This window comes from Pelmatolapia mariae, linkage group LG9 (assembly GCF_036321145.2).
Source record: "Pelmatolapia mariae isolate MD_Pm_ZW linkage group LG9, Pm_UMD_F_2, whole genome shotgun sequence".
NCBI classification, from domain to species: Eukaryota; Metazoa; Chordata; class Actinopteri; order Cichliformes; family Cichlidae; genus Pelmatolapia; species Pelmatolapia mariae.
This window is the reverse complement of record NC_086235.1, coordinates 20,062,276-20,085,754: the sequence shown is the minus strand read 5'-3', so window position 1 is coordinate 20,085,754 and position 23,479 is coordinate 20,062,276. Positions and strand designations below refer to the sequence as shown.

At 40.0% G+C, this 23,479-nt stretch overlaps 1 protein-coding gene across 2 annotated transcripts in view; it reads left to right on the top strand.

The window, feature by feature from the left end:
- The window catches only part of abhd10b (abhydrolase domain containing 10, depalmitoylase b), a 78,428-nt gene that overhangs the window by 38,443 nt on the left and 16,506 nt on the right, over positions 1-23,479 (top strand). For both annotated transcript variants that reach the window (XM_063483693.1, XM_063483695.1), the window contains one exon: positions 8,446-8,561. In XM_063483693.1, coding sequence (XP_063339763.1) covers positions 8,446-8,561 — 116 coding nt within the window. The remainder of the gene's footprint in view (positions 1-8,445; positions 8,562-23,479) is intronic.

The window sequence follows — 23,479 nt, the reverse complement described above, 5'->3', positions numbered from 1 at the left end:
CCTCTTTATTCAGTTTTTTTTTCTTCTCAGTATGTGTAAAATGTCACATCGTGAGACTGCTTTCATTCCTACTTGCATCGCTGGCCTTAATTGAGCGACTTTCCAGAACAAATAGAGAAATCGCACATGTCGTTTTGTCTCTGAGCTGATATTATGAGACCTAAAAAATATTTGGAGTGTAATAAGTTAGTAGCATTTTTCTAAAGGAGTAATTTGATATTTTGGGAAATATAAATATTCAGTTTGATCACAAGAGTCAGATATGGAAGACTGATACAGCTGCTTCTGTCCATTATCTTGGTAGATAGACAGATAGACTTATATTTAGGCAGAGCCAGATTATTTGGTTCCCAACAAAGTCTGTGTAAAAGATATATAATGAATGATTTATGCATTGCAGCTTTATGTTCATGTTTTTATTTTACTTTTACTTTTTTAGCAAGTGTTAGCCATTTTTTGATGAGCCATCAGCTAGTACTAGCTATCTTGGTTAGCAAGATGACTACCACCGAATACCTGCTAATTAGTGGTCAGTCATATAAAAATAAGAAGTCTTACCACATAAGACTTCTTACATGATTCGTCAGTACCATTAATCCCACAGAAAGCTTTGTTATTTGTCAGATAATTACATTTAAAAAGCTCAAAAAGGTAGCAGCAAAGCAGTCAAGGCATCCAGTTCGGTGGCTCAAATTAGCCCAGGTAGCGTCTAGTGCTTAACTCGTTGTACACTTGTCATTTAGAGTAGCCAGACCAGTGAAAATGCATCATTTTATGGTTTAATATAATTTAAATAGTGAGATATTTTTAAAAAAACACTTACTATATTTAACAGAACCTTTTGTAAGCAGTAAGATTTGACACTTTACTCAGTTTTAGAGCCAGTTTCCAGTGACTGCCGGAGAAACTGCAGTATGCACGCACATTAGCACTTTGAATCTTCTGTACAGGCTTAGGTTTTTTAGCCCTGAGGAGGTCCCCTTGCTAACTAACCATCAGTTGTGGTGACAGATTGAGTCAGCCTAGAGCTGCACAAATATAACTCTAACTTTTGGTATTAAAATGATTACATGTATTTCAAAATACATGGGCCAAGTAAACTAAAATTGTCTCGTAGTCAGACTGTATTTACTTTGTTTTTCCTCTCTTTCAACACAACAAATATTTTTTTTCTATTACTGACCTTTTATTGGCATTTAGTTGGAAAAGAAATCACCCCAGTCATACTTTCCAGCAGAATAGAGACGTCCGTTATACACGCAGGCATTTTCGTTCTGTCCACTGATGAATAGGAGATGGTTCTTGTAATTACAGGGTGCTTTGCAGAGTCTGATTGCAGCGCAACAAGGGGCAGAGAGAGCAAAGTTCAAGCTTCCTGATATTTCCCAGAGAAATAAATATAATCAAGAGGTGTTCTCGGGCTCCTGTGGATCACAAAGTTGAGTCCCCTTTGTGTGGACACCTTTGGCACCGGAGAGCCAAGCAAATGATTTAGTGAGCTGCAAAGGTTCTGAGATGTTAGAAAGGTAGGGAAAATTATGGAGAAATTATAGAGCTTCTTTAATCTATCCATCAGCAGCCACCATATGAAAAAGGGCTTGAAGAATTTTGCAGATTGCTTTGGAGCTAAAAAGCGTGGATTTTGTCTTTCTCTGGCTTCCCTCTGAAACAGCTAGGTGGAGTTCCTATGCCCTGAGCACAACCTCTCGATAAAAAGAGACTTTTTACTCCAAACGCTACAATATTCTTTCAGCTTAAACAAATTCAGCGGCTATTCTTGCAAATTTCGCCTTCTTATCACTGAAATGACTCATTTGTGAGCACCGTGCCATAGAGATCAAAGAGTTTGCTACATAGTGAAATCTCCATTTTGTAGCAATGCACAAGTAGATCTCACATCACCCTCTTAACATCAATGGTAGAAACATCAAATATTGAACTTAATAATTTGATGTTTAAATTTCATGAACTCCCAGACAATGACAAAAGACAAGTCCTCATGCTACTCTTCACATATGTAATTCGAATCGATGGTTGCAATCCTCTAACTCTCAAACCGCAATCAAGGCTGAGGGTCTTGAAATATTTTCAGCTCAAACCTGTCCTTTTGAATATGAATACTACACAAGGTAGCATGCATTATGATAATAACCTTCAATTACCCAAGATATCTGCATATCTATCTCCTCTACTTCTTGTAATACAGTGAAGAGGAGCATTACACTTCTGAGGACACTATACGTGAGAGCCGCGTGAATGTTGGATCATCACTTCTCTCCCGCGTCTCGTAGTTGCGCGCTTAGCATCAGCATTCACACCTCATTTCAATCGATATCAATTAATTATCACAGGCACTCCGAAATGATAAATGCTTTTTATCTATCACTTCACAAATCAGTGCCTTCTCTGTTACCGTGCTAATACTTCCTCCATCGTCTAGTCGCAGTGGACAATTTAAATTGAAGATGCATGATGAAGGAGAATCAATATTAGTGGTGGTCAGAGTAAAGGGGAGTGTGATGTCTGTGACAAAGATTTTTTTTAAAAGATTATACCATCAACAACTCAAATTTTATTACAGTCGATCACAAACAAAGTGACCAGCATTGATTGCAACACGCCGAGCCCTTCTCGTCTTCTGTGCAGCCATAAATCACGGCTACTGTAGATCTTGGGCTTTGTTGAGGACAGGATGTTAATTCAGAGGTTAATCTGTACACACTGACCGTGTTTTCATGGTTGTAGCTCATGTCTCATATTGAGCACGCACTGTCCTCTGTGACCGTGTGGCCGAGAACCCAGTGACCTGCTCTGGATGGTGTCTGACCCCTGAGGGCAGGGTGTACAGGGTGAATATGACAGGCAACGCCTCTCCTTGATGCTGTACCGTCGACCTTTGACATTTGTTTGAAAGCTCAGCTTTTGGAGTAGAAACATAAATCTTTAAAGGAGATGCTAACAGTCACTCTAACATCCAGTGTAAGCTTGGCTTTGCTTTGAAGGGAAACGTTATTTGAATGCAAACACAACTGGCTTGATGGCAAATTGGAAGAAAGAAAATGTCACCCACTTTAGTAGCAGTGTAAAAAAAAGAATATTCAGATTCTTTGTCGTTAATTATAAGCAACATGTAATTAAGTGTCAAAAACTGAAGGTGCTTAATGATTAATCATGATTTTTGATTATTATCTATATATCTATATATGAATATGCAGCTGTCTGGTTGTTATCCTGTAGGTAAGGAAGGTTTGAGCAGGTTTACATGTAAGCAAACACTAGTGTTGTGTGACTATAGAAATTTTGGTATCGATCCAGTACCGAGTAACTAGAGGGCCAGCACTGCCGATACTAATACAAATATTTTTGTCCTATAAAGGCAGCTTATGTAGGGGTGTGCGGTGTGTCATGATTCATGAGATGAACCATCATCAATTTCCAAATTCTGAACACATTTTAATGATGATCGGTTCAGCTATCAATACGATACCAGTACTGTACCAGCACTTGTATCATGCTGTTGATATTTGGATCACTATTTGGATTTAAAAAAAATTTAAAAATCCTGCATTTATGCAATGTTGAAACAAAAGCATTCATTATTTTCTGGTGTTTTATTGTATTTTCCATTGCTCATAATTTTACAGGAAGCCTTGAATCAGATATCCTGTAGCCCCACCAGAAGCCCTGACAATTTATCCTGAGAGACGAAGTCTGTAGACGAGCTGTTTGGTTCCCACTTTGCTGCCGCTTAAGCTCCACTTTATTCCAATTCTCATTATTCACCATGTTTTATTAGGTAGGTGGTGGTAATTTTACCTCCTTTATATGGACTAGGTTTAGTCCCATGGTTGCCAAACCAGAAACTGAGCCCCTCCAAATGGCCACTAGATAAATCTGAGGGGTCGTGAGATGATTAATGGTGTTGGTAACAAGAAACAATAGTTAGCTGCAACATGTAGCTACTTGTTTGTGTGTAAGGATTTGGGGACGTGGGCTGTTTCTCCAAAATGTTTAATCTTTTTGTGTTTTCAAAAGAAAAATTGGCAAATGAAAGTGAGATATGTTTACCGCTCTGGACCTCTAACCTTTAAATGAAAAGAAAAATATGCTGCTAAGTAGCTAGCAAGCGGTCTGTGATGCAGAAAAATGTGGTACAATAAAAGATGCAATTTTGCTCTCCATAATCATATTATGTATGCAAAATAACTTAAAACTACGTTAAGTAGCACAGAATTGAGTTACGTTGCAGTGCTATACACTACAGTGTACATCAGTTTGTTTCTATGCATTTAGATACAGCAAATAGAGCAAAAATAATTAAAGTTGTAATTAACTTTGCAATGTCAATAACGACAAAACAAAAACAAGTTGGAAAAAAAGCCTTCACAGTGAGTCTAAACTCACTGACACTGATATATTCTGGTGAGATGTGTTTTGTTCTAAAATTACCGGCCCTACTGTAGAAATCATCAGGGATGGAGAGAGCTCCATTCCTATATTCCAATAAATAAATGTCATTACGCCTGAAGGGGTCAAAAGTTTTTATTGTGCTTTTAATGCCAAGAAACCTGCAATGTTGTTTCTGCATTTCCTCCACAGAGCACGTTTAGGTCTCCGTGCATATTTACCTAATTTGGATGGAATAGATTGTTCACAATGGTCTAATTACCATAATTATACATGTTACTATGGAAACCCACAAGTCCAGGTCCGATTCACTGTGTTTTACCTCCCAGACAGTTTTAATTGTTGTGATGTGAGATAAGAAATGGCCGCTGGCATTTTCAGAACTACTCCACCATTGGCTTTTAGCAGCTGCCTTAATTTCACTTTGTGTCAGCCGCAGCCGTATTCAGTGTACTCTGCAACACCCACACACCTGTCGGGGAACGCTCTCTCATTATTCCAGCAGAAGAGGAATATGTAAACTTTGCTTGATGCGGTGTAATTTTGTGATATAACCTTTATTTCAAATCCACTTAATTCAGTTAATAAGTCACTAATCTAATAAAAATATAGTATGTTTACAGTTTTTCCAAATTAAATAAATGAATCTAAGTGAAGCTGACTTTTACGCTGTGCTTTATAAATTGTATATAATTTGATGGAAAATCTTAGTCCCCTTTTTAAGTTGTGTTGCCAGTGTTGTCCATAATAAAGTCAGCAAACCTTTACATCTTCTGAAATAACTGAAATAATTAAACTATAATAGAATGAACTCTGTTTCCAATTACAGCCGTTTTTATTGAAAAAGGGAAAAGTCATTTAGGCAGTCTAATTGAAAATATATCTCACATTCCGCATTAAAATTCCTCATGTTCCTCAACTTCCTGCAGAAGTTGTCATACCCTCTGTGGCTCCCGGGCCTTTGCAGGACTTTCTGTGGAGTGTCCTCTGATTGTTTTTGCCCCGCAGAGGACGCAACTCAGATCTAAGACAACGGATCCCAATCAGTCATGGTAGCTGGCGTTCGGGCCGCAACACATCCCTCACTATTTCAGAGGTATCGATCGTTTAATTACACAATATGGGTCAGATTTCCCATGATAGATGACACTGTAAAGGAAAAAAAGACAAATTCGGTAACCATAAAGGCAGAAAAGCAAAATAAATTGCAAAAAGAAAGACAACTGAAGAAAGTTGGGGCGTTATTGTACAGTATATATAAAAAAAAATTATATTAAATATAATGCTGCATTAAATCAGTATTAATAATTTAAATTTTCCAGGGTATTTTAATGGTAACAAATGATTGTGGCACGATTATACACAGGACAAAAATGAAAGTACTGGTGACAACCTTTACTGAAGTTCTTGATTAAAGTGTACTTCTGAGGTACTTCTGCTTTAGCTATAGCTTCTCCTCTTTCATACAATTTCAGCAATGAATAATATACCGATAAAGTACTAAATTATCAGGCAGCTGCATCTATTTGTATTGTGTATTTGTATTTTTTTAATAACTTAAATTTGGATAACCAGTTCTTAAAGTTGACTTGTACACTTGCCCACAAACACAGCATGCAGCAACAGCCGTGCTGTAATTCTTAAAGTAATAGTTTCCTCAAATGAACATTGATGTAACTGAGTGTAACTGAGTGTAATATTGCAACTTGTGGAAAGCTTGCTGTGTAAACTCCTCCCTGGCTTTTTTTCTGTGTATGTGTGTGTCTGTGTGTATGGTGGAATCACTGTAGGCCTTATCAGAGCAAATCCCTTGTTGGTGGGACGGCTCGTGAAAAGCTTTCAGGCGACATAAATTTGCGGCTACTCGTCACAGTGCGCTACCTGTGAAGTAAAAGTGACGGCGTATGGAGGGAAGGGTGAAATCTTAGCCCTGTTATTTATGTGCTCTGTCTCTCTGTCTCCCTCAGCTGTGCTATTTTCTGCTCTCCCTCTGCAGCACGGCCCTCGCTCAGGCAGGCTCGGGCTCTCAGCTCTAATTCTGCAGCACTCGCCAACGTCCTTCATTTGACCTTGCCGCACCACGGTGCCCTCTGACGCCACGCTGCTATAGCCTCGCTGTGCCCCCCCCCCCCCCCACCCCCCCCACCATCCCCACTTCAGCTTGACAATGCGTCATTACAGGCACACACAAACACACACTGCCATCCTGCTAATCAATAGTGCATTGGGCTCCAGGTCAACAGAGGGAATTAACTAAGCATGCCCGATCACATGGTAAGAAACATTGTCTCTGCATTATAATGACTGCATGCATGCAAAGTGGCGTGCATCCCTGTTCCCTGTGTGTATGTACTTTCAGTAATGAGTGCAGTGCAAAGGCTAAAAGCGATATTTTGCCGATGACCTGCTGTTCACTTCACACCGTTGTGTTTCTCTATGTGGGTTGTTTGAGCCTGTGAATGGTGATGGTGCTATGGAGGCTCTAAACCTCTTCTATAGAGGTTACACTTGTATCATCTCATCCTCCGCCTGCACCTCGCTGTGCCTTGCTGTTGAACAGGAGTAGGTAACACACGTGTGTATGTTTCTACCTATCTTGACTCCAGGAACAGAAGCCTTTTTCTGTGCAGCAGCATTGCATTATCGTTCTCTCTGTCTTTCTGATTAACTGCTACGTATAGAGAACGTGCCTCTGTGGTACAATTAAAACACACATAATCATCAAGTGATTTGTTGCCAGTGTAAATTTTGTACTTTGCGCTGCAGTAATGTGTTTTTAGGCTCGTTTAACTGCAGAAAGCCACTGTACTTCACGTGCAGCATGTTATGTAGAGCATTCAAAATGCCTGATTTTAATATAGGAGAACATGAGTACATTTCAACAGTATTCATTCTGGACCTGCATCTGTATAAAAGGCTGACCAGTGAGATAGAAAAGAGTGCATGGCATTCTGCTCTATCTCTACCGCTCCATTCCACTCATCTGTCCCCAGGGCCAGAGTCAGAGCGGCGGGATCAAAAGTAAAATCAGAGCGGAGAGCTGTATCCAATCATGTCAGTCGGAGAGGTCTCTCCTTCTACTGTAGTCTGGCAACGTCCAGGGCTGAGGGCACTGATCTCTATCAACGAGGATAAATTCAGTCAAGCCGCTAAAATGTGTGGCGGCGGACCTCAAGTGATTTAAATCATTAAAATGAGGCCAGCTGCATCATGCAGTCAATGCACGCGGTGGGGGCATCCAGCAACCTGGTACAGAGAGAAGAGTGCCATCATCTGGCCCCCGCTGATACATCCATCCTGCTGCAGATCGCATGTGTGTGCAGAGATGCAGCAGCTGATCGGTGCAAGCTGCAGTGAAGGTATTTGTGTGTGCGCGGTCATGAAATAATAGGTGTTTGGTCCGGTATGATATTGCTGTCAAACTCCTGAAACCCTTAGACCCATCCTAAAATTACGATTTGAGTCAAAGTATCCAGCGTCCACACACATTCAGAGCATACCCCCATCGTCAAAGTGTTTCTTTCACGTGAGGACCATTCCGTGTAATCTGTGTTATGGCACAATTATCAGGGCCGATCAAGAGAGGATTCTCTGTTTTCAGGAGAAAATGTGCAAAAGCCTGACAGCATCTTAAGAAGAAGCCAGCAGCTTTTAAGTACAGACAGACAACAATCACACATCAACCGTTCCATTTCGCAAATAACAGAGCAGCCTCCTGCAACCATTATATGGGCCTGAGAGGGAGAGTGTGTGTGTGTGTCTTGTATAATTGTAGGGTTACAGATGTATGTTTGTATTCAGTCTGCTCATTGCAAAATGGTTGTGAGGTGTTGATTCACCTGTAAGTCTGTGATTGAAAAAGAAAATCGCTGCAAGCCTCTCAGACTCACACTCGGGACAAAATTGCTTTTTAGAGTGAAATTAACAGAGTTTTATTAGTGCTCAACTCAGCTTTCGAGGTTATCTTTGACAAGGGTCTATGTTCTACAACTTATTCAAGCTTCATTTATTTATTTATTTTTTTGCCTTTATTGATAGGAAGGTGCAGAGACCGGGAAGACAGTGGAGCCCCTTCAGCCCCTGCAGAAGCCTTCAGCATACGAGTCGCCTGCTCAACCATGTGAGCTATAGCAACGCCCTGGATCCTTTATCAGGTATAAAATGATTTAAGCAGTCTCCTTGTTATGCATACTTGCATCTTGTCTTTGTCATTCGCTCTCGCACATGCCGCCAAAAGATAAACATAAGCACGGCGCTGCGTGTCCAATTCAGAAAAGCCTTTGAAAAATAGACTCCGTGAAATCTCTGCTCAACTTGATGCTCCTGCAAACCACGAGAACGAAACAAACAGGTGGCGTTATCGGCGACATACCCGACAGCTAAAGCACACACGGGACCATCTAAGTCAATCAGCAATCACGTCTGTCCTGACCATAAACACACCTATTATACACGCCAGGCGGTGTCAGTGTAAACAATGCAGAACAATACACTCTGCATTTCGAGCTGCACCGACTCCTCTGATTGGCTGAATCGATCGTCGGAGGCATTTGATGTTATAGGAGGAGAGGCGAGGCATATTGATTGGAGGATAATCAGAGTCAAGCTGGCTTGGTCCTCTTCAATAATTCAAAGGAAGGATTTGGGTGAGATTCCCTTAGATCGGAGGTGTGATGTACATTTCATAGCCTGAGAGTTTGGTAGCAGCACAGGAACGGGGAGATGTGTGTGTGTGTAAGACTGAGTGTAAGTGAAATGGGGGGGTGCGGGGAAGGGGGATGGCAGTCACGTGTGCCCAAAATGAGATACCTTTTGAACCAGTTGCAAGCAACAGCAATGTTGTTGTAATTTTGTTCTACAAAAATTAAAACTACTATTAATATTTTGCATGTGATGTGCATGTGTGTCATTTGTGCGCTTGAGTTTGTGATTAAATTCATGCATTTCCTTTTTTGGAGGCTTTTCTCACAACGTTCTTGAGGCAGAATGTATAGCAAACTGTGTTTACCTCACCCAGAGGACCTTACACTGCAATCCAACCATTGATTTTCCTCTAACACCTTCAGCTCTGTATGTGTGACTAAGCCAGTTTTACCAGCCATGACATTTCTGTGAAAAATAGAACAAGCATAAACATTTTATCATATTTTTTTTTCTTTCCTGTCTTCACTGAACGCAATAAAATCTGGATCAACATACTGCCGTCTGAACCTTAATCAGATTATCGTTAAACTTGCATCAGTTCACCTCAGATCAGCAGCATGTCAAATCAAATAAACTTCATCTGATCTGATTGCTTGGGTGTGGAATTTTAGACTTTAGTTAATATAGTGCTTTAACATTTAAATTTAGAAAAAAAATGATTACCTGCTTTAAAAAAATTGTTTTTAGACCTGCTAAACTGGGGGGGGAAATGGTTTCTAAATAATTTCTAAATAATTTAAATACCTTCAAATCACACAAGCTCAAAAACACGCACAGAGTATTTCGTAGAACCACCACAGCAGTGCCATCGCATGAATAAATCAGTTAACTCTTTATTATTTTGATATGCATGCAGATCTGTGCAGCTTGCATGGGTTTGCAAGACACCAGAAGTTAGTGAGCTACCAGCCAGATTCAGAGCACTGCCAAAAGAAAAGTAACAGAATTTAAATATTTAAAAGTCAGAATTTTAGATGAACATGTCAAGAGAAAAGAAATCATAAATCACTAACAAAGCCCGCAATGTGCCGCGTATATATAATAAAAAAGACATTGGCAATATTTCATGAGGTTTTTGAGCCCTGTTTCTAACTCAAAGAATTGGGAATTTGGGGAATTTTTGTAAAGGTCAGGGCAATCCCTACTGCTGCTTTATGTATTGCCAAAATATTTTTTTTACTTAGAGATGGACAGCGAGGGTTTCTGTCACACCATGTTGCAATATTATGTGTTGTTAAAATGCATTTATTTAAAATCAAAGTAAATAAATATGTCTATAATAATAATAAGTTAATATCAAACAACAAAAGCGTTTGATCATTTTTACAGTGCGAACTGTATATCAGTTTCAGTGATGGATAAAATAATAGAGTTATTTCATTATCTTCCTTAATTATTTAATCTATGTCAAACATGTTGCGAATACGGTGAGTTTCAAGATTTATTTAAACATAATAAATAGCACACTTAACTTATAGTACAAGAGAAATAAATTAGAATATAATAGAAATGTGCACTTGAAACAAAGTTAGAGTTGATGTGTGTGTATAGCTACACATAAGCAAAGAATCCGTGCAAAAAAAATTAAAAAATTAACAATATAATAGAAAAAAAGAGCTATATTTTCACAGCAGGCGATGTGTAAATTAATTAGTACATGCAAAGTTAAGAATGTAGGAGTTGTGTGAAAAAACTAAGCCAAGAGGCTTTGTAAAGATATGATTTATGGAAAATAATTTTAGGGGGAGGTTGATATCACCCATGCAGAAAGTTGCGAACCACCCTCTGCTGAGAGTCTTAAAAAATATTTGGATTGAGGCCATTATTGTGGTGAATATATCAGTTTCAGACTGTTGCTTGGAAATGCTGCACCTTTTGAAGCCAAGCTCAAGGTGTGGTGAAGGTCTGGAGAAGCTTTAGCGTCTCCATATTTTACACCAGCATGACCCGTCCTGTGGATCTATGTGTCGCTAGTCACACGTGTCTGGAATCAAGCTGCAGTGCTGCTTCTGCATCCCAGCGAAAGGTCACACGGGGGGCTTCCTCCACAAAAGTGTGTGTGTGTGGGGTTTGTTTTTTTTTCTCCTCCTGACGCTTATCTCGTAATCACTGCAATTACCATGGCAGCGCTTGTTTGTTTGTTTGCTGAAATGGTGCATTAGAGTGTTTGTATCCCGCTGACCGGTGCAGACGTGTCAGCCAGGCGTCCTGGGAGGGACACTGCAGATAGAGAGGATGCTGACTGCAGATGTGGGGATCTACAGCATATCGAGGCTACCAGGATGCCCCATGCCATCATCGTCATCGTCATCATCATGTTGATTGTGTTTCTCTCTGTGTGTTTGTCTTCCTCGCTCTATCACAGTGAGGCAGAGGCACTGGGGAATTGCTGCACCAGGTCAAGTCTCATACAGCATCTCCATACATCATTATGCACCCTATTCACCAAAGCTGTCGATTAGGTGTATTGAGCAATTGAAGTCATGACCTTTTTGTTTTTTTCTTACCTCATGCCCCGCCTCAAATGTGCATGGGGCAAAAATGTGTCACTAAATCTTCATTTCATCTGTTTTTTTGTCTTCATACCATTTTTTTTTTTTTGATCTACCACCGTGCCTTGTGGTATCTTGTTCTTTTGCCGCCGCCCTTGTCTTGTTCAGCCTGTGACACAAGCCCCGGTCCACTCACTATTTGAGGAAAGGAGGTGAATGTGTAGCGAAATGTCCTTTCCTGTGCTCTTTGTCACCTCTTACCTGGAATCACATCTCCATACACACTCTAATTATCCCATTTGATGAGAACTGGGTCTCCAGTCCTAGAAGGTAGATGCAGGGCTTCTCTCCCCCTTACCATTTCTGCAGGAGATACCTGGCTAATTATAGCCCCATACTGTTGTAACAGATACAGACCTGGATGGCAGGGTGACTGGGAGGGGCAGAAATTGCTGGAAAAGGAGGTTTAACAAAGGAATCTGCCTGCTTTTCAGACTGTGTAAAAGACATCAGCTCTGCAAGAGGACAGAAAGAGTTTATTTTCTGTGTGTGTATAAACTCAGGAATTTTCATGTCTCATTTTATTTTCTCGTTGGAGATTTTTAGATAACATTTTCACTAGAATATTTTATCTTTTATAATTGTGTGGGGGGATTTTTTGGTCATGTGTATTTTTCAGTATTCTGTGCATTATGAAAAATGTGTTTTGCATTCTCAAAAACACCACATGTGATGTAAAGATCCAAAATAGACTCCACAGTTTATTGTTTTTTTGGGGGATGAGGGAGGCGGTGCCAATATTAGCTTTAGCATTTCTGTATTCCAGCCTACACAGTGCAAAGCATCAGGTTCAATACAGATTGACCTTGATATGAAGTCTGTAGGTGAGCTGCAAGGCAGTTTCGCACACACACGCACATACAAGCCAACACACACAATGCGCTGTGTGTGCTTGTGTGCTTGTGTGATTGTGTGCGTGTTCTCAGCCTCTCTGACCCAGCATGTCCTCTTTCCATCATCTCCATTTTTTTTTCTCTCATCGCTGTAATGGTTCTCTGCACTGCCTCTTTGGGTTTATGCAACATCATTCACAAACATCATACAGTCCTCATCCTCATCCTCTTCCCCTCACTCATCCTCCTGTCCTTTCATTCTTTTGAAGTCCTCGATTCACGTATATTTCCGCTGAAGTGCTCCTATATGTCAGCCGACCAGCCAGAGAGACAAAGACAGGCCTGAGTTAATTACCTATCATTTAGAGCAGATGGCTGCAGATGATATGTAAATGTGTGTGTGTGTATCTGTGTGTGTGTCTGTGTGTGTGTGATTGTTAATATGACTACATATATGTGTTTGTGTTTTCAGAAAAATATTCACACACATCTAATGTAGGTATGAAGATGTTTTTTATATATATTTAAAATAGGACATGAATTGTTTTATTGCACATAGATAAAGTGTTAATGACTGAGATCATAATTATAGGTGGCAATAATTTTTCTGCAGTTACTCACAGCCTCCTTCAAGCTGCCCATGTGTTCATTTTAAATGTATGTTTAACATCCTGTTCCTTCATATTAGAATTAAACTACTGCTTTGTGCTTTTGCTTTAAATTATTGGAGACCCACATTTGTGCTTTAATTGTTTTACACATAGCCCATATTTTTTTAAAAATGCACAAGCCTTTTTAGGAAGTGTGAGCTATAGAGTCATCTGACCGAAGCTAGGTCATAATGAGTCTACTGAGACATTTGTTTTCTGCTTTCTTTTTTCTTTTTCCTTTTTTTTTCTTTTGGCGACATTTTCACTGGTTTCAAAGATATTTTTCTTTTTGAAACAAGCTCTTTTGATGCCAATCATGAGCTGGTCTCTGCTCTTTCATAGCACGAAGCGCGAGCAATTGTAGATCGATGATGAATGTGCAGTGAATCAGACATATATGTTACAGTGCAGTCCGTGACACAGGAAGGAATGTAACCACAGAGGGAGGGCAGCAGTAAAGGGGAGATGGGGGAGGGGTGTAGTCAGATCAATAGTACTGCTCAAAAGACCTTTTCTTATACTTCACACTGTAAATCAGGGTTCTCTATGCCAACATTTTCTCAGTGGCAAGTGCATGAATTACAGTGCATATCCAAGCTATAATGTGGTCTTTTGTGTATTGTACAGTAGCTGCTCCAATGTGTGAGATGTAATGTGTGTATGTTTATTCTCCACCAACACACCCAGCAGGGGTCTGTGAATATAGTCAGCATGTGTGACTGTAAGTTTGCAGTGCCGCAGATGGAGAGCCACTAATTTACTCATTATGGGGATTTAATATGAGACAGTAGCGCTGCAATGATCAGAAGTAACTAATGCACAGCATCGCAATTCAGTGTGTCCTTCAGTTTGAGCCTGAGCTTCACACTCAGAACCATCCACTCTGTGGCACACTGTGCTTAGTGAAGGCTGAAATATTACAGAAATCCTTCTTACTTTATTTCCTCAGATTATTATTTTTTTTTTTTTTATATGCTCAGGCGTGACGCGATCAGTGCAGCAGCAGCAGCAGCAAATGGAGCCCATTCACATGATGGTTAGTCCCCTACTGGCTCCCTGGTGAGCAAAGCTCTTTCACAGAAGTTAACGCTGCTTCAGGCCTTTTATGGCATAAAGGGAATAAGAGCAGTTTGACTTCATATGATTAAAAACTGTTTATTAATTCAAGGCTAGTGTAGCGCTTTTGTTCCACCATGTCATCATATTAAAATCTGATATATATTTTTTTTAATTTATGCTTAGCAAAGATATTACATTAGGAATTGTGGAAATTTCTTTAACATGGTCAAAGTGAAAACAACTAGTTTTGTTGGTATTGCGGCTGTAATTGTATAGTAGTATTTTTTTAAGTTGCTAAAAAATGTTTGATTTCATGAAATCAAATAGAATTCTTAGGTAAATCAGCAAAATGTGAATATCCTGCATCACCGGTGCACTGACAAATTCAGCACTGAATCAGCATCGTCTGCTTAGGATCAAGCTGTGGCTGCTAGAAAATGGAACCAGTCATCTGTGTGTTTTATGTTATAACAAGGAGGCCCCCTACTGGTAACAAGAGTCTCTGCACAAGCAAAATGAGTCTCCTGTTTAAGTCTCTTCATTGCTAGTCCATCTGGATTTTTATTTATTTATTTATTTATTTTTTGTGGTTTTTGCCAGTTTAAGAGCAGTTGTTGTAATAATGTGGATTGCAGAATGATTAAAAACACTGGTGTTATTGTAATTCTACATTCTGGTCGTCCATAGAAAAGAAAAGAAAATACTGGGCTATACCCAGGACACCCCTGCAATTAGGTTTATTATGTGTCCTTCAGTCTAAATATATCCGCTCCAAAATAATATGTCCTATTGTCTTAAGATTATAGTGACCCCATTTGGAAATGAAGAGCACCACACAGCGAAATGAAAGAGGATTGTGGCTAACCATTAGCCACGTTTGAGCGTTACTGACTCCACATGCTCATTTTGATGCATATTTTCTTTTTTTCCTCACAGAGATACAGAGTATCTCTTGTATCCCCCTGCGGAGAAAAGTGTGTGCACCTTTGATCTGGTCTTGCTCGTAGTCTATATCACTCCTGAAGCAGGAACCCATTACATACACTTTGCGTCCAGATACACTTGTCATGCAATGGCAAGCTCAGATCCCGGCAATCAGAGGTGTGGGTGATGCCTCCAGAACCAGCATTAATATGCATGAGAGCGGAAGCTTCTCTATGATGTAATTGCAGTAGCGGCGAAGGTCAGTGCCTTTGCCCAGCATCCGCACGATATCAAAGCCCAGATGTAGACAAACCACTTAGGTTTCTTTATGGTAATCTTCATGCATTTTGAAGACTGGGGATGACTCTGCTGATAGGGGTGTGAAAATAGATGAAAATCTGCTTTAATTGTGTTATCGCCAGACTTTTTATGCTCTCAGGGGTCTGAATCTCACATTACAGTGTTACACTCTCATGTTCTCTGCTTGGACACACATCACAGTGGGCCTTTCATCCAAGCTGTAAAGCTGTTTACAAGCCTCCCACCCATGTGGTCCTATTCTCATGGCTTCTCCTGGTTCTGAATATAATGGATCTTCCTTTTATTCATATTCCAGCTCTTCCCCTGATTCTGCCCCAAGGATTTTACTGTATATCAAAGCAAAGCACCCCAAACTCATAGTCAATGCAGACCTTTTCCTGCATTATAAAATGTGGGCATTGTAAATAAAATCCAGCAGTTTTGCCATTGCTGACGTGATGCACTTCAGTTATTCTCTTTGTATTGTTTTGGGCCCTGTGAATCCCTCCCTGCTCTGGCTGATTGATAGAACCAGGACAGGCACCAGCTCCTATCACATAGCTATAACTGCTATTAGACCCAGTTCTGTCACAGCATGTGCCTTTCCTTTAAAGAATAACATTATGTATTACAGTATTTAAAGTGGAATCAAACTTGTCCGTGAGGTATTTAGAGAGTTTTCAGTCAGTCTTCATCAAAAAGGCTGTTGAAATGTAAGTCTGCTAATCCCAGCAGGCAAAATCTTGACTTCATGACCACTGTGTAAAACAATTCAGCACGCTCCTCTCACTAAGCCACAGCTGAGGAGTCAAAGTATGTTTGTGCTGAATATTTTACAGCTGTTGCTGACACTTTCATTTAATGCAAACATCACAGAGGACATTGACACTGTGGCCAGAACTAGCCAGCCAAGAGGTCCACTGGATGGCTTTGACAAATGTAAGAAATTGCAGCAAAGCCATTAGGATTTTTTTTTTCAATCAAACGCACAGCTCCTTCTGTTGTGGTGATGCCAGCAACAGCACACAGCCGAAGCAGAAAGTTCATTTCTAGACCTTGACAAGTTGTTTGAATGATAAAGAAGTGAAATGTTGTTGTTCTTTAGTTTCAAAGTGCTCAACAGCTGAAGGTTTTGTGCCACTTTGAGCTTTAAATTGGATTGCACATGTAACGATAGCAGACTGAAAGTGGAAAAAACTCAGACATATTGTTGAAATTGGTCTTATATTCCTTAGGACTGTCTCGGGCTGATAGTCACCTGTTTTATAAATCATTAGCTGATTAAATTTGAGTATCTTAAGAATGCACGTGTACTTCACACCAGAATAGCTAAACAGCTGTGGGTTTATTAAGTTATTGGTCAATTTTTTTGCATGTTGGGCTTAGTTGAGACCAAAGTTTACTGTATGTTGCACCTCTATATGTGCCAGGTTCTTTTTTTGGGGCCATAAAGTATCGGACATTCTTAAATTTTCACCTGCTGGCGATGCTAAAGTCATTAAATCATTTAAATACATATGGGTAGCTACCATCAACATCTACACAAACTGTCATTGCAATCAATCAAAGTGTTTGAATGAATGGATGAAAATATAACCTCCTGGTATTGCTCGAGTCAGAGGATCCCCAGTGATAAAAATTCATCCTCTGGAGTCCATAAATCTCTGCAAAAAAATAAAATAAATCCATTCAGTAATTATTGGGGTATTTCTGGACCAAAGTGGTGAACTGATCAGCACACACTGGCATTCATAGTTAAATGCTGTTCTTGTGGCTAAAAATAATCAATTGTTCTTCATCATGCCAGATGGCTTTAAGATAAGGCATTTCTGAGAAGGAATAGATATCCGGTTCTGCGGGAATCCCCCTGAGTTAGCAGGATAGTGGGACACTTCCTGTACAGTACAAACTAAGAAGATTTCCTTGAGCCCCTGTCAGTGCTAATAACCAAAGTGGTCTTGAAGAGTGCTCCCGCAGGGCTGTTTGACCATGCAAGGATGGGAGGAGGTGATGTTCAGAGGGGTGGGAATCAGGAGGGTGTTAGCTGATGCCTTTCAGACTGTCTCAGCTCATTTAGCTTAGGGGCAGAGCCAATCCATTTCTCTTATGTAGAAATAAGGTTCATCAACTCTGCTGTGTTTAGAGACGACTGGAGAGCACAGAAACAAGGAGTGGGTAAGATACACGAGTGGACACTGAGAGCAAAAGACAAAAATACAGATAGACATGCAAGCAAATATTCAGAGGCTTGCCGAGGGGCCTCGGGGCCTTCTGGGCATGTCCCGGTGCTGACATCAGCAGAGGCAGAGCAACCTCCACAGAGAGGGATAAACCAGTAACGGCGGATGGGAGGAAGAAAAGAGGGGAGGGGCAAAGAAGAGAGAAGATGGAGGGGGAGGGGATAAGAATGGGGGTACAACACTTGTAATCGGATCATTGGCTACAGTGGGTTGAGTCGATGTGATCAATAGAAACAGCTCGTGAAGCAGAGAGCTTTTAATGGCCCTTAATCTCCATCAGACCTGAACAGGAGGGTGAAGAGAAGAAGAAGAAGTCACAGGAGCAGCCTGCATCACATTACACACTCGACTTCTAGTAGCACATGCACGTACATTTCCTCTCACATACATATCTGTATGTATATATATATATGTGTGTGTGTCATCATATAGACACGCAATATATATGCACAGCTGTGTATAAAGTCCCAGCCGGGGGCTCCCGAGACTTCAGGACTCAGGAGTGAGCATGTCATATTTCATTCCTTGGCACCTATTCATTTCATTTCAAATGCATTACATTTCAGACCTTTCCATTCTGTGCTACCCCCTGCAATGCAAAGCCTTGGTTTGAACAAACCGTGCTAGCACAGGACACATTCCAACCTTTGAATTCAATAAGCAGCCTGCCCACAGCTTGAGTGTCTTCAGTCATCTTCACAGAACTGAGAGCACAGTCCAGATATGAAGTATACTGTTGATGTGGTACCAAATCTTTGGACGCAGCGCTTTCTCGCATTCCTTCAAGTCATATATTTCCTTCATCTGCTCCATAGATGGAAGATTCATATTTATGAGGCCCGGTGCTGGTGTCCAAGTTCCCGGGGCAGCGGTGAAGCATAATGAACATACAGAAAAGATATTAGTGCATAATACACCAGTACAGTACAGCTGATCTGACCTGGCCCTAAAATATAGAGTGGACTGACAATAACCTAGATCCTCAGGGAAGACCAGGACTGTGCAATGAGCAGATACATATATATTCAGATCTATGTTAGATAAGAGCCCTCTATTTTGTTTTCCAGACATGTGCACATATAGATTTATAAGGAACAGTTCCTGTGTACTTTGTCACATTATGGACACACAAGGAAAATATTTTTTGCACCCAAGGAGTTACATTAACATTAATTTGATAGTTTTGATTGTCGCCGGCAAACATTTGAATAGATTAATGGCCCTGAATTATTCCCTGTTGCTTTAAGAGCTGCACAGATGCACCACATAAACATTTCATTTGTGCAGAAAAAATATAAAGTTTTGAAGAGTGCTCTTACTGATTGCTGACTAGCACACTGCATTATTCACTGTAATGTCTGAGTAGCTTCATAAATCAGTTGAATATAGAGAACTCTGAAGGTGAAGCGTTTCCCTGGGAGTTAAAGCATCGTGATAACAACATGTTTTACGTGTGGTTATTATCAAGTAATTCAAATAATAGTGAATAAAATGTAATGTGTTTGTATTTTAAAATGTTTGTGAAATAGCTGACAAACAATGGCGTAATATAACAAATGCAGATCCCTCCACACATGTCGACTTCATTGCATTGCTCTTTGGCGTGTATTTAAAAAAGGAAGTTGATTTTAATTTTTTACACAGACAACAAGTGGAATATCAACATGACTTTGATGAAGTTTTCATTGTTGGATGTCAGAAGCTTTGTGAAGACAGATCAATAATGTTTCAACGAGAGCAATCGCTAATGTGACATTTGCCCCATTTACTTTATTTATAAAATGATCTGTATAGTGTATCAGCTTCACAGTGTACACCATTATACTTTCTTAAACACCTCACAGTGTGGTATAACTAAAAATAAAACCTCAAGAGTAATTAAATATTACTCTTCCTCCAGCTGATCCAACCTTGCACAAACTTTTAGGCACCAGCTGGTCCATCTCCCTCGTGGTTAAAGATTTATGAAGCTCACCATGGCATGACAACATATATTGCCAGAGCACAGCAGTCCATATGGTGGCCAGATTCGACCAAACGTGAGGCAAAAAAAAGTGGAAAATGCAGTGCGCCGAAGCTTCTGCTGAAAAGGCCATGATCATGAGGGAGATGGACCAGCTGGTACCTAAAGGTTGGAGTCATACCATCAAGTGCGTTACACTAGTATGCTGGAAAAGATCCACTGTAACACACTGCCAAGGTCCACCAGATTATGGATTCATCAGCAGTAGCTCTGGTGCTTTGTGATCTGACATTGCACATATTAAATGGTTCTCCACTTTTTGCTTGACATGTTTGGTTTCTCCAGTTGAATGGGCAAAGCTCTAAAAATAATACCCTGGAGACCTTAATGAATGCTGTTGCACATTTCCTCTTGTATACTGGCAGGGATGACAAGTTTTAACCCTCTATAAGGTCCTGGCGATTAAGCTCAGGTGGAAAGGCTTTCCGATTACCCATCATGCTTGCAGCAGGTTCTTAGTAACTAGTAGATAACACCTATGTCCTGTGTCATCCTCATCTGAGTCAGGCCTGCTGATGGACCTGTGTGGTAACTACCTCCATTTTCAAATGAGGAAGCATCTATTGTAACCCTTGCCTCTCTGTTTAAGCTGCTGCATGCACCCCCATACCCAGTTCTGTCTGCCTTGAGCAGATCTGTAATCAACTGTATGAACTTGGCTTTAAATGACTTTAAATCTCCTGAACAGTTCCATGATTGCCATGATTTTGGTTTTGCTTCTGTGCATTATGAACCAGTGCCTCAAACTAGGAATATGACTTTTTCAACCAAAACAATTGGTGTTGACTGTTGTGATGTTTTTTTACAAGGTGACCAAAAGATAAGGAGGTCATCTGCGTGACGTGTTTTTCCTTCTCATCTTAACAGCATCTGTATCTGTCATTTCTGGACAGATCTTTACTGGCACATTGATTTAGGTGGTTTAATCATGCCAGAACCTTACCTGTGGACCAATTTCTGGGCTATCGGGCCCATATTCTCCACTCTAGTTCCTCCTTAACCTTGTCAATCAACAATAGTGGCACCTGACGTGGCATTAACAAAGCGCTGAGCTTGGCTCCTTTCCTCAACTCAATTCTACACTCCCCCTGCAGGCATTCGAGGCCTGTGAAGACCTTGGTGTATAGCTGTTTGATGTCAACCTCATTTTCTGAATACTGTCAACTTGACACATAACTGCAGTCCCTTGATTTCTGTCAAGCCAGACTACACGTACTTTGCTGTCTTGTATTCTATTCTATTCTATTCTATTCTATTCATTTGAACTGTCCATTTACCTTTAGTTGGTTATAGCTCACATTGCACCAAGGCCATGCTCTTAACATTGTGCTTTTAAACAGTATCTGAAATGGCTCCCATGTCTGCAGCAGTGTCCTGATTAAAGGCTGGTTAACCTTTCAAATTCAGCATTTACTTAGTGTTCCTGGTTCTTTGGTTTCACTCGATCATATATGGCACCAAAAAAGCCTTGATTATGCACTTTCTGCATTCTACACCTGGTTGGTGTCTATGGTTGTTTGTCCTTTTACAGAACTCCTTTTTGCCATTGCCATGTGCATTTTTTGCTTTCGTTTATCTGTAATGAATTTCAGCATATTCACATTTGCATCTTTCTGCAAATTTTAGGGGTTCAGTTGTCTCGCCCACAGTGGGTTGCTGTTTCTTGATTTCTTCATGTCGTCTGATTTCCATGAAAAACTTTTGCCAGTGTTAGGTCGTTATCCTTTTGAAGGCTGTCTGACAAGCTGTGGTATCTTAAACCTCCCACTAACCTATACCTAATTATTTCTTCCTGCTGTACACCATATTGTCAGATGGCTTATAAGCTGCCAAAAAGCTGATTTTCCTGGGTATTTACATCATTTATTGAATCAAGTGCATATAAACTACATTTCTTCAGTACATATTTCACAGAATCATATATTTCATTGCATTTCTTGTGCATTTATCATTTAAGGTCAGCATGCACAAAATATCATCAGCAATACCACCCACAAATTAATGAGCTCATCTAATATTCCTTTTCATTCACTCTGGTGTCAATGTGAAAAACCTTTCAAATCAGCAAAGTCTGAAAAATCAAAGGGTCAGATGGGTTTACGGAGAACAGGGAATTCACTGGGGTTTTTTCTTCCTTTTTATTTCCTGTTTTCATCTTCCCTCACAGAACTTCTCTCCATCTTGCTAGTTTTGCTGTGTTAAAGTTTTTAACTACCAGCCAGCCTAAGTTGAAATTACTTACAGCACCAATTCCTAAAATGTCGTGACACTGCGTCAAATGTAAATAAAAACAGAACGCAATGACCTGGAAATCTCACAAAAAATGATTCACAATAGAATATAAAAAACATCACATGTTAAACTAAGAAAATGTACCATTTTAAGAAAAATATTAGCTGACTTTTCCTGCAGGCACTAATGCATCCCCATACTATCTGAGATGCAGGATTTGTAAATGAGTGCTGATAACAAACCGAATGGTCCTTCTGCTCATTAGTTTGCAGGGCGCGGCATCCATGTTTTCCAAAATTACTTTCAAATTTTGATTTTTCTGACCATATATCAGTTTTCCACTTTGCCTCAGAAGACAGCGGTATTTCTGGAACATGTTTACAAATGGCTTCTTCTTTACATGATAGAGCTTTAACCTGAATTTGTGATCTGTGTTCACAGACAGTGATTTCTGGAAATGTTGCTGAGCCCGCGCAGTTATTTTCCAGGGCAGAATCGTGTCTGGTTTTAATGCTAACAGAAATCCAATTACAGTTTTAGTCCTATGCATTGTGCACAGAGATTAGTTCAGATTCTAACATATTTTTAATGATATTATGCACTTTAGATGATGATGTATTCAAAGTCGTATTCCACAGATATTTTGGAAATTATTCTGTGGACTGGCTAGACAAAAGCTGAGCTTTTTGGAAGGTTTGAGTGTCATTACATCTGGCATTAAAACTAGCACAGCATTTCATAAAAAGAACATCATAGTAACAGTCAAACATGGTGGTGGTAGTGTGATGGTCTCCGGCTGCTTTGCTGCTTATGGACCTGGACAACTTGCCATAATTGATGGAACCACAAAGTCCGCTTTATACTAGAAAATCCTGAAGGAGAATTCATGTCCTATAGCTCAAGCTCACTTGGGTTATGCAGCAGGACAATGATCTGAAATACATCATCAAGTCCACCTTTAAATGTCTCAAAACAAAAACAAAAGAAAGGTTTTGAAGTGACGTAGTTAAACCCTCCAGTGTGGCTGAATTAAAACAATTTTGCAAGAGTGGGCCAGAATTCCTCACACAGTTATGTGAAAAACTCTTTCCAGTTATCACAAATGCTTAATTGCAGTTCTTTCTGCCAAGGCTGGCATTCGTTTTTATTAGATTTAGGGGGCAGTTACTTTTTCACACAGGACCAGGTAGGTTTGGATCAACTAAATGCAATACTGTTTTTGTATTTCTATGAAAGCCAAAAGGTCTGATATGAAAAAGGACCATTGAATGGTCCTATAGTGTCTAAACATTCATCATTTTGTGCAGTAAAAGCCACACTTTGACCAAAACACACTGTTGAGTGAGGTACATTTAAAAACAGCGTCATTTAGCAAAATCTAAAAGGGCAGAGGGGCATATCAAAGTCAGGTGCATCTTGTAGAGGTAGATTTAAATCTGTTTGTCCTTGTTATGGATGGTGCCTCCCTGTGGACATGAGAGATAATAACACTAACCACAATGCATTGCATAACTTGCCTTTGAATTTTTATTCCTTGCTCCAAGTACATGTAAAA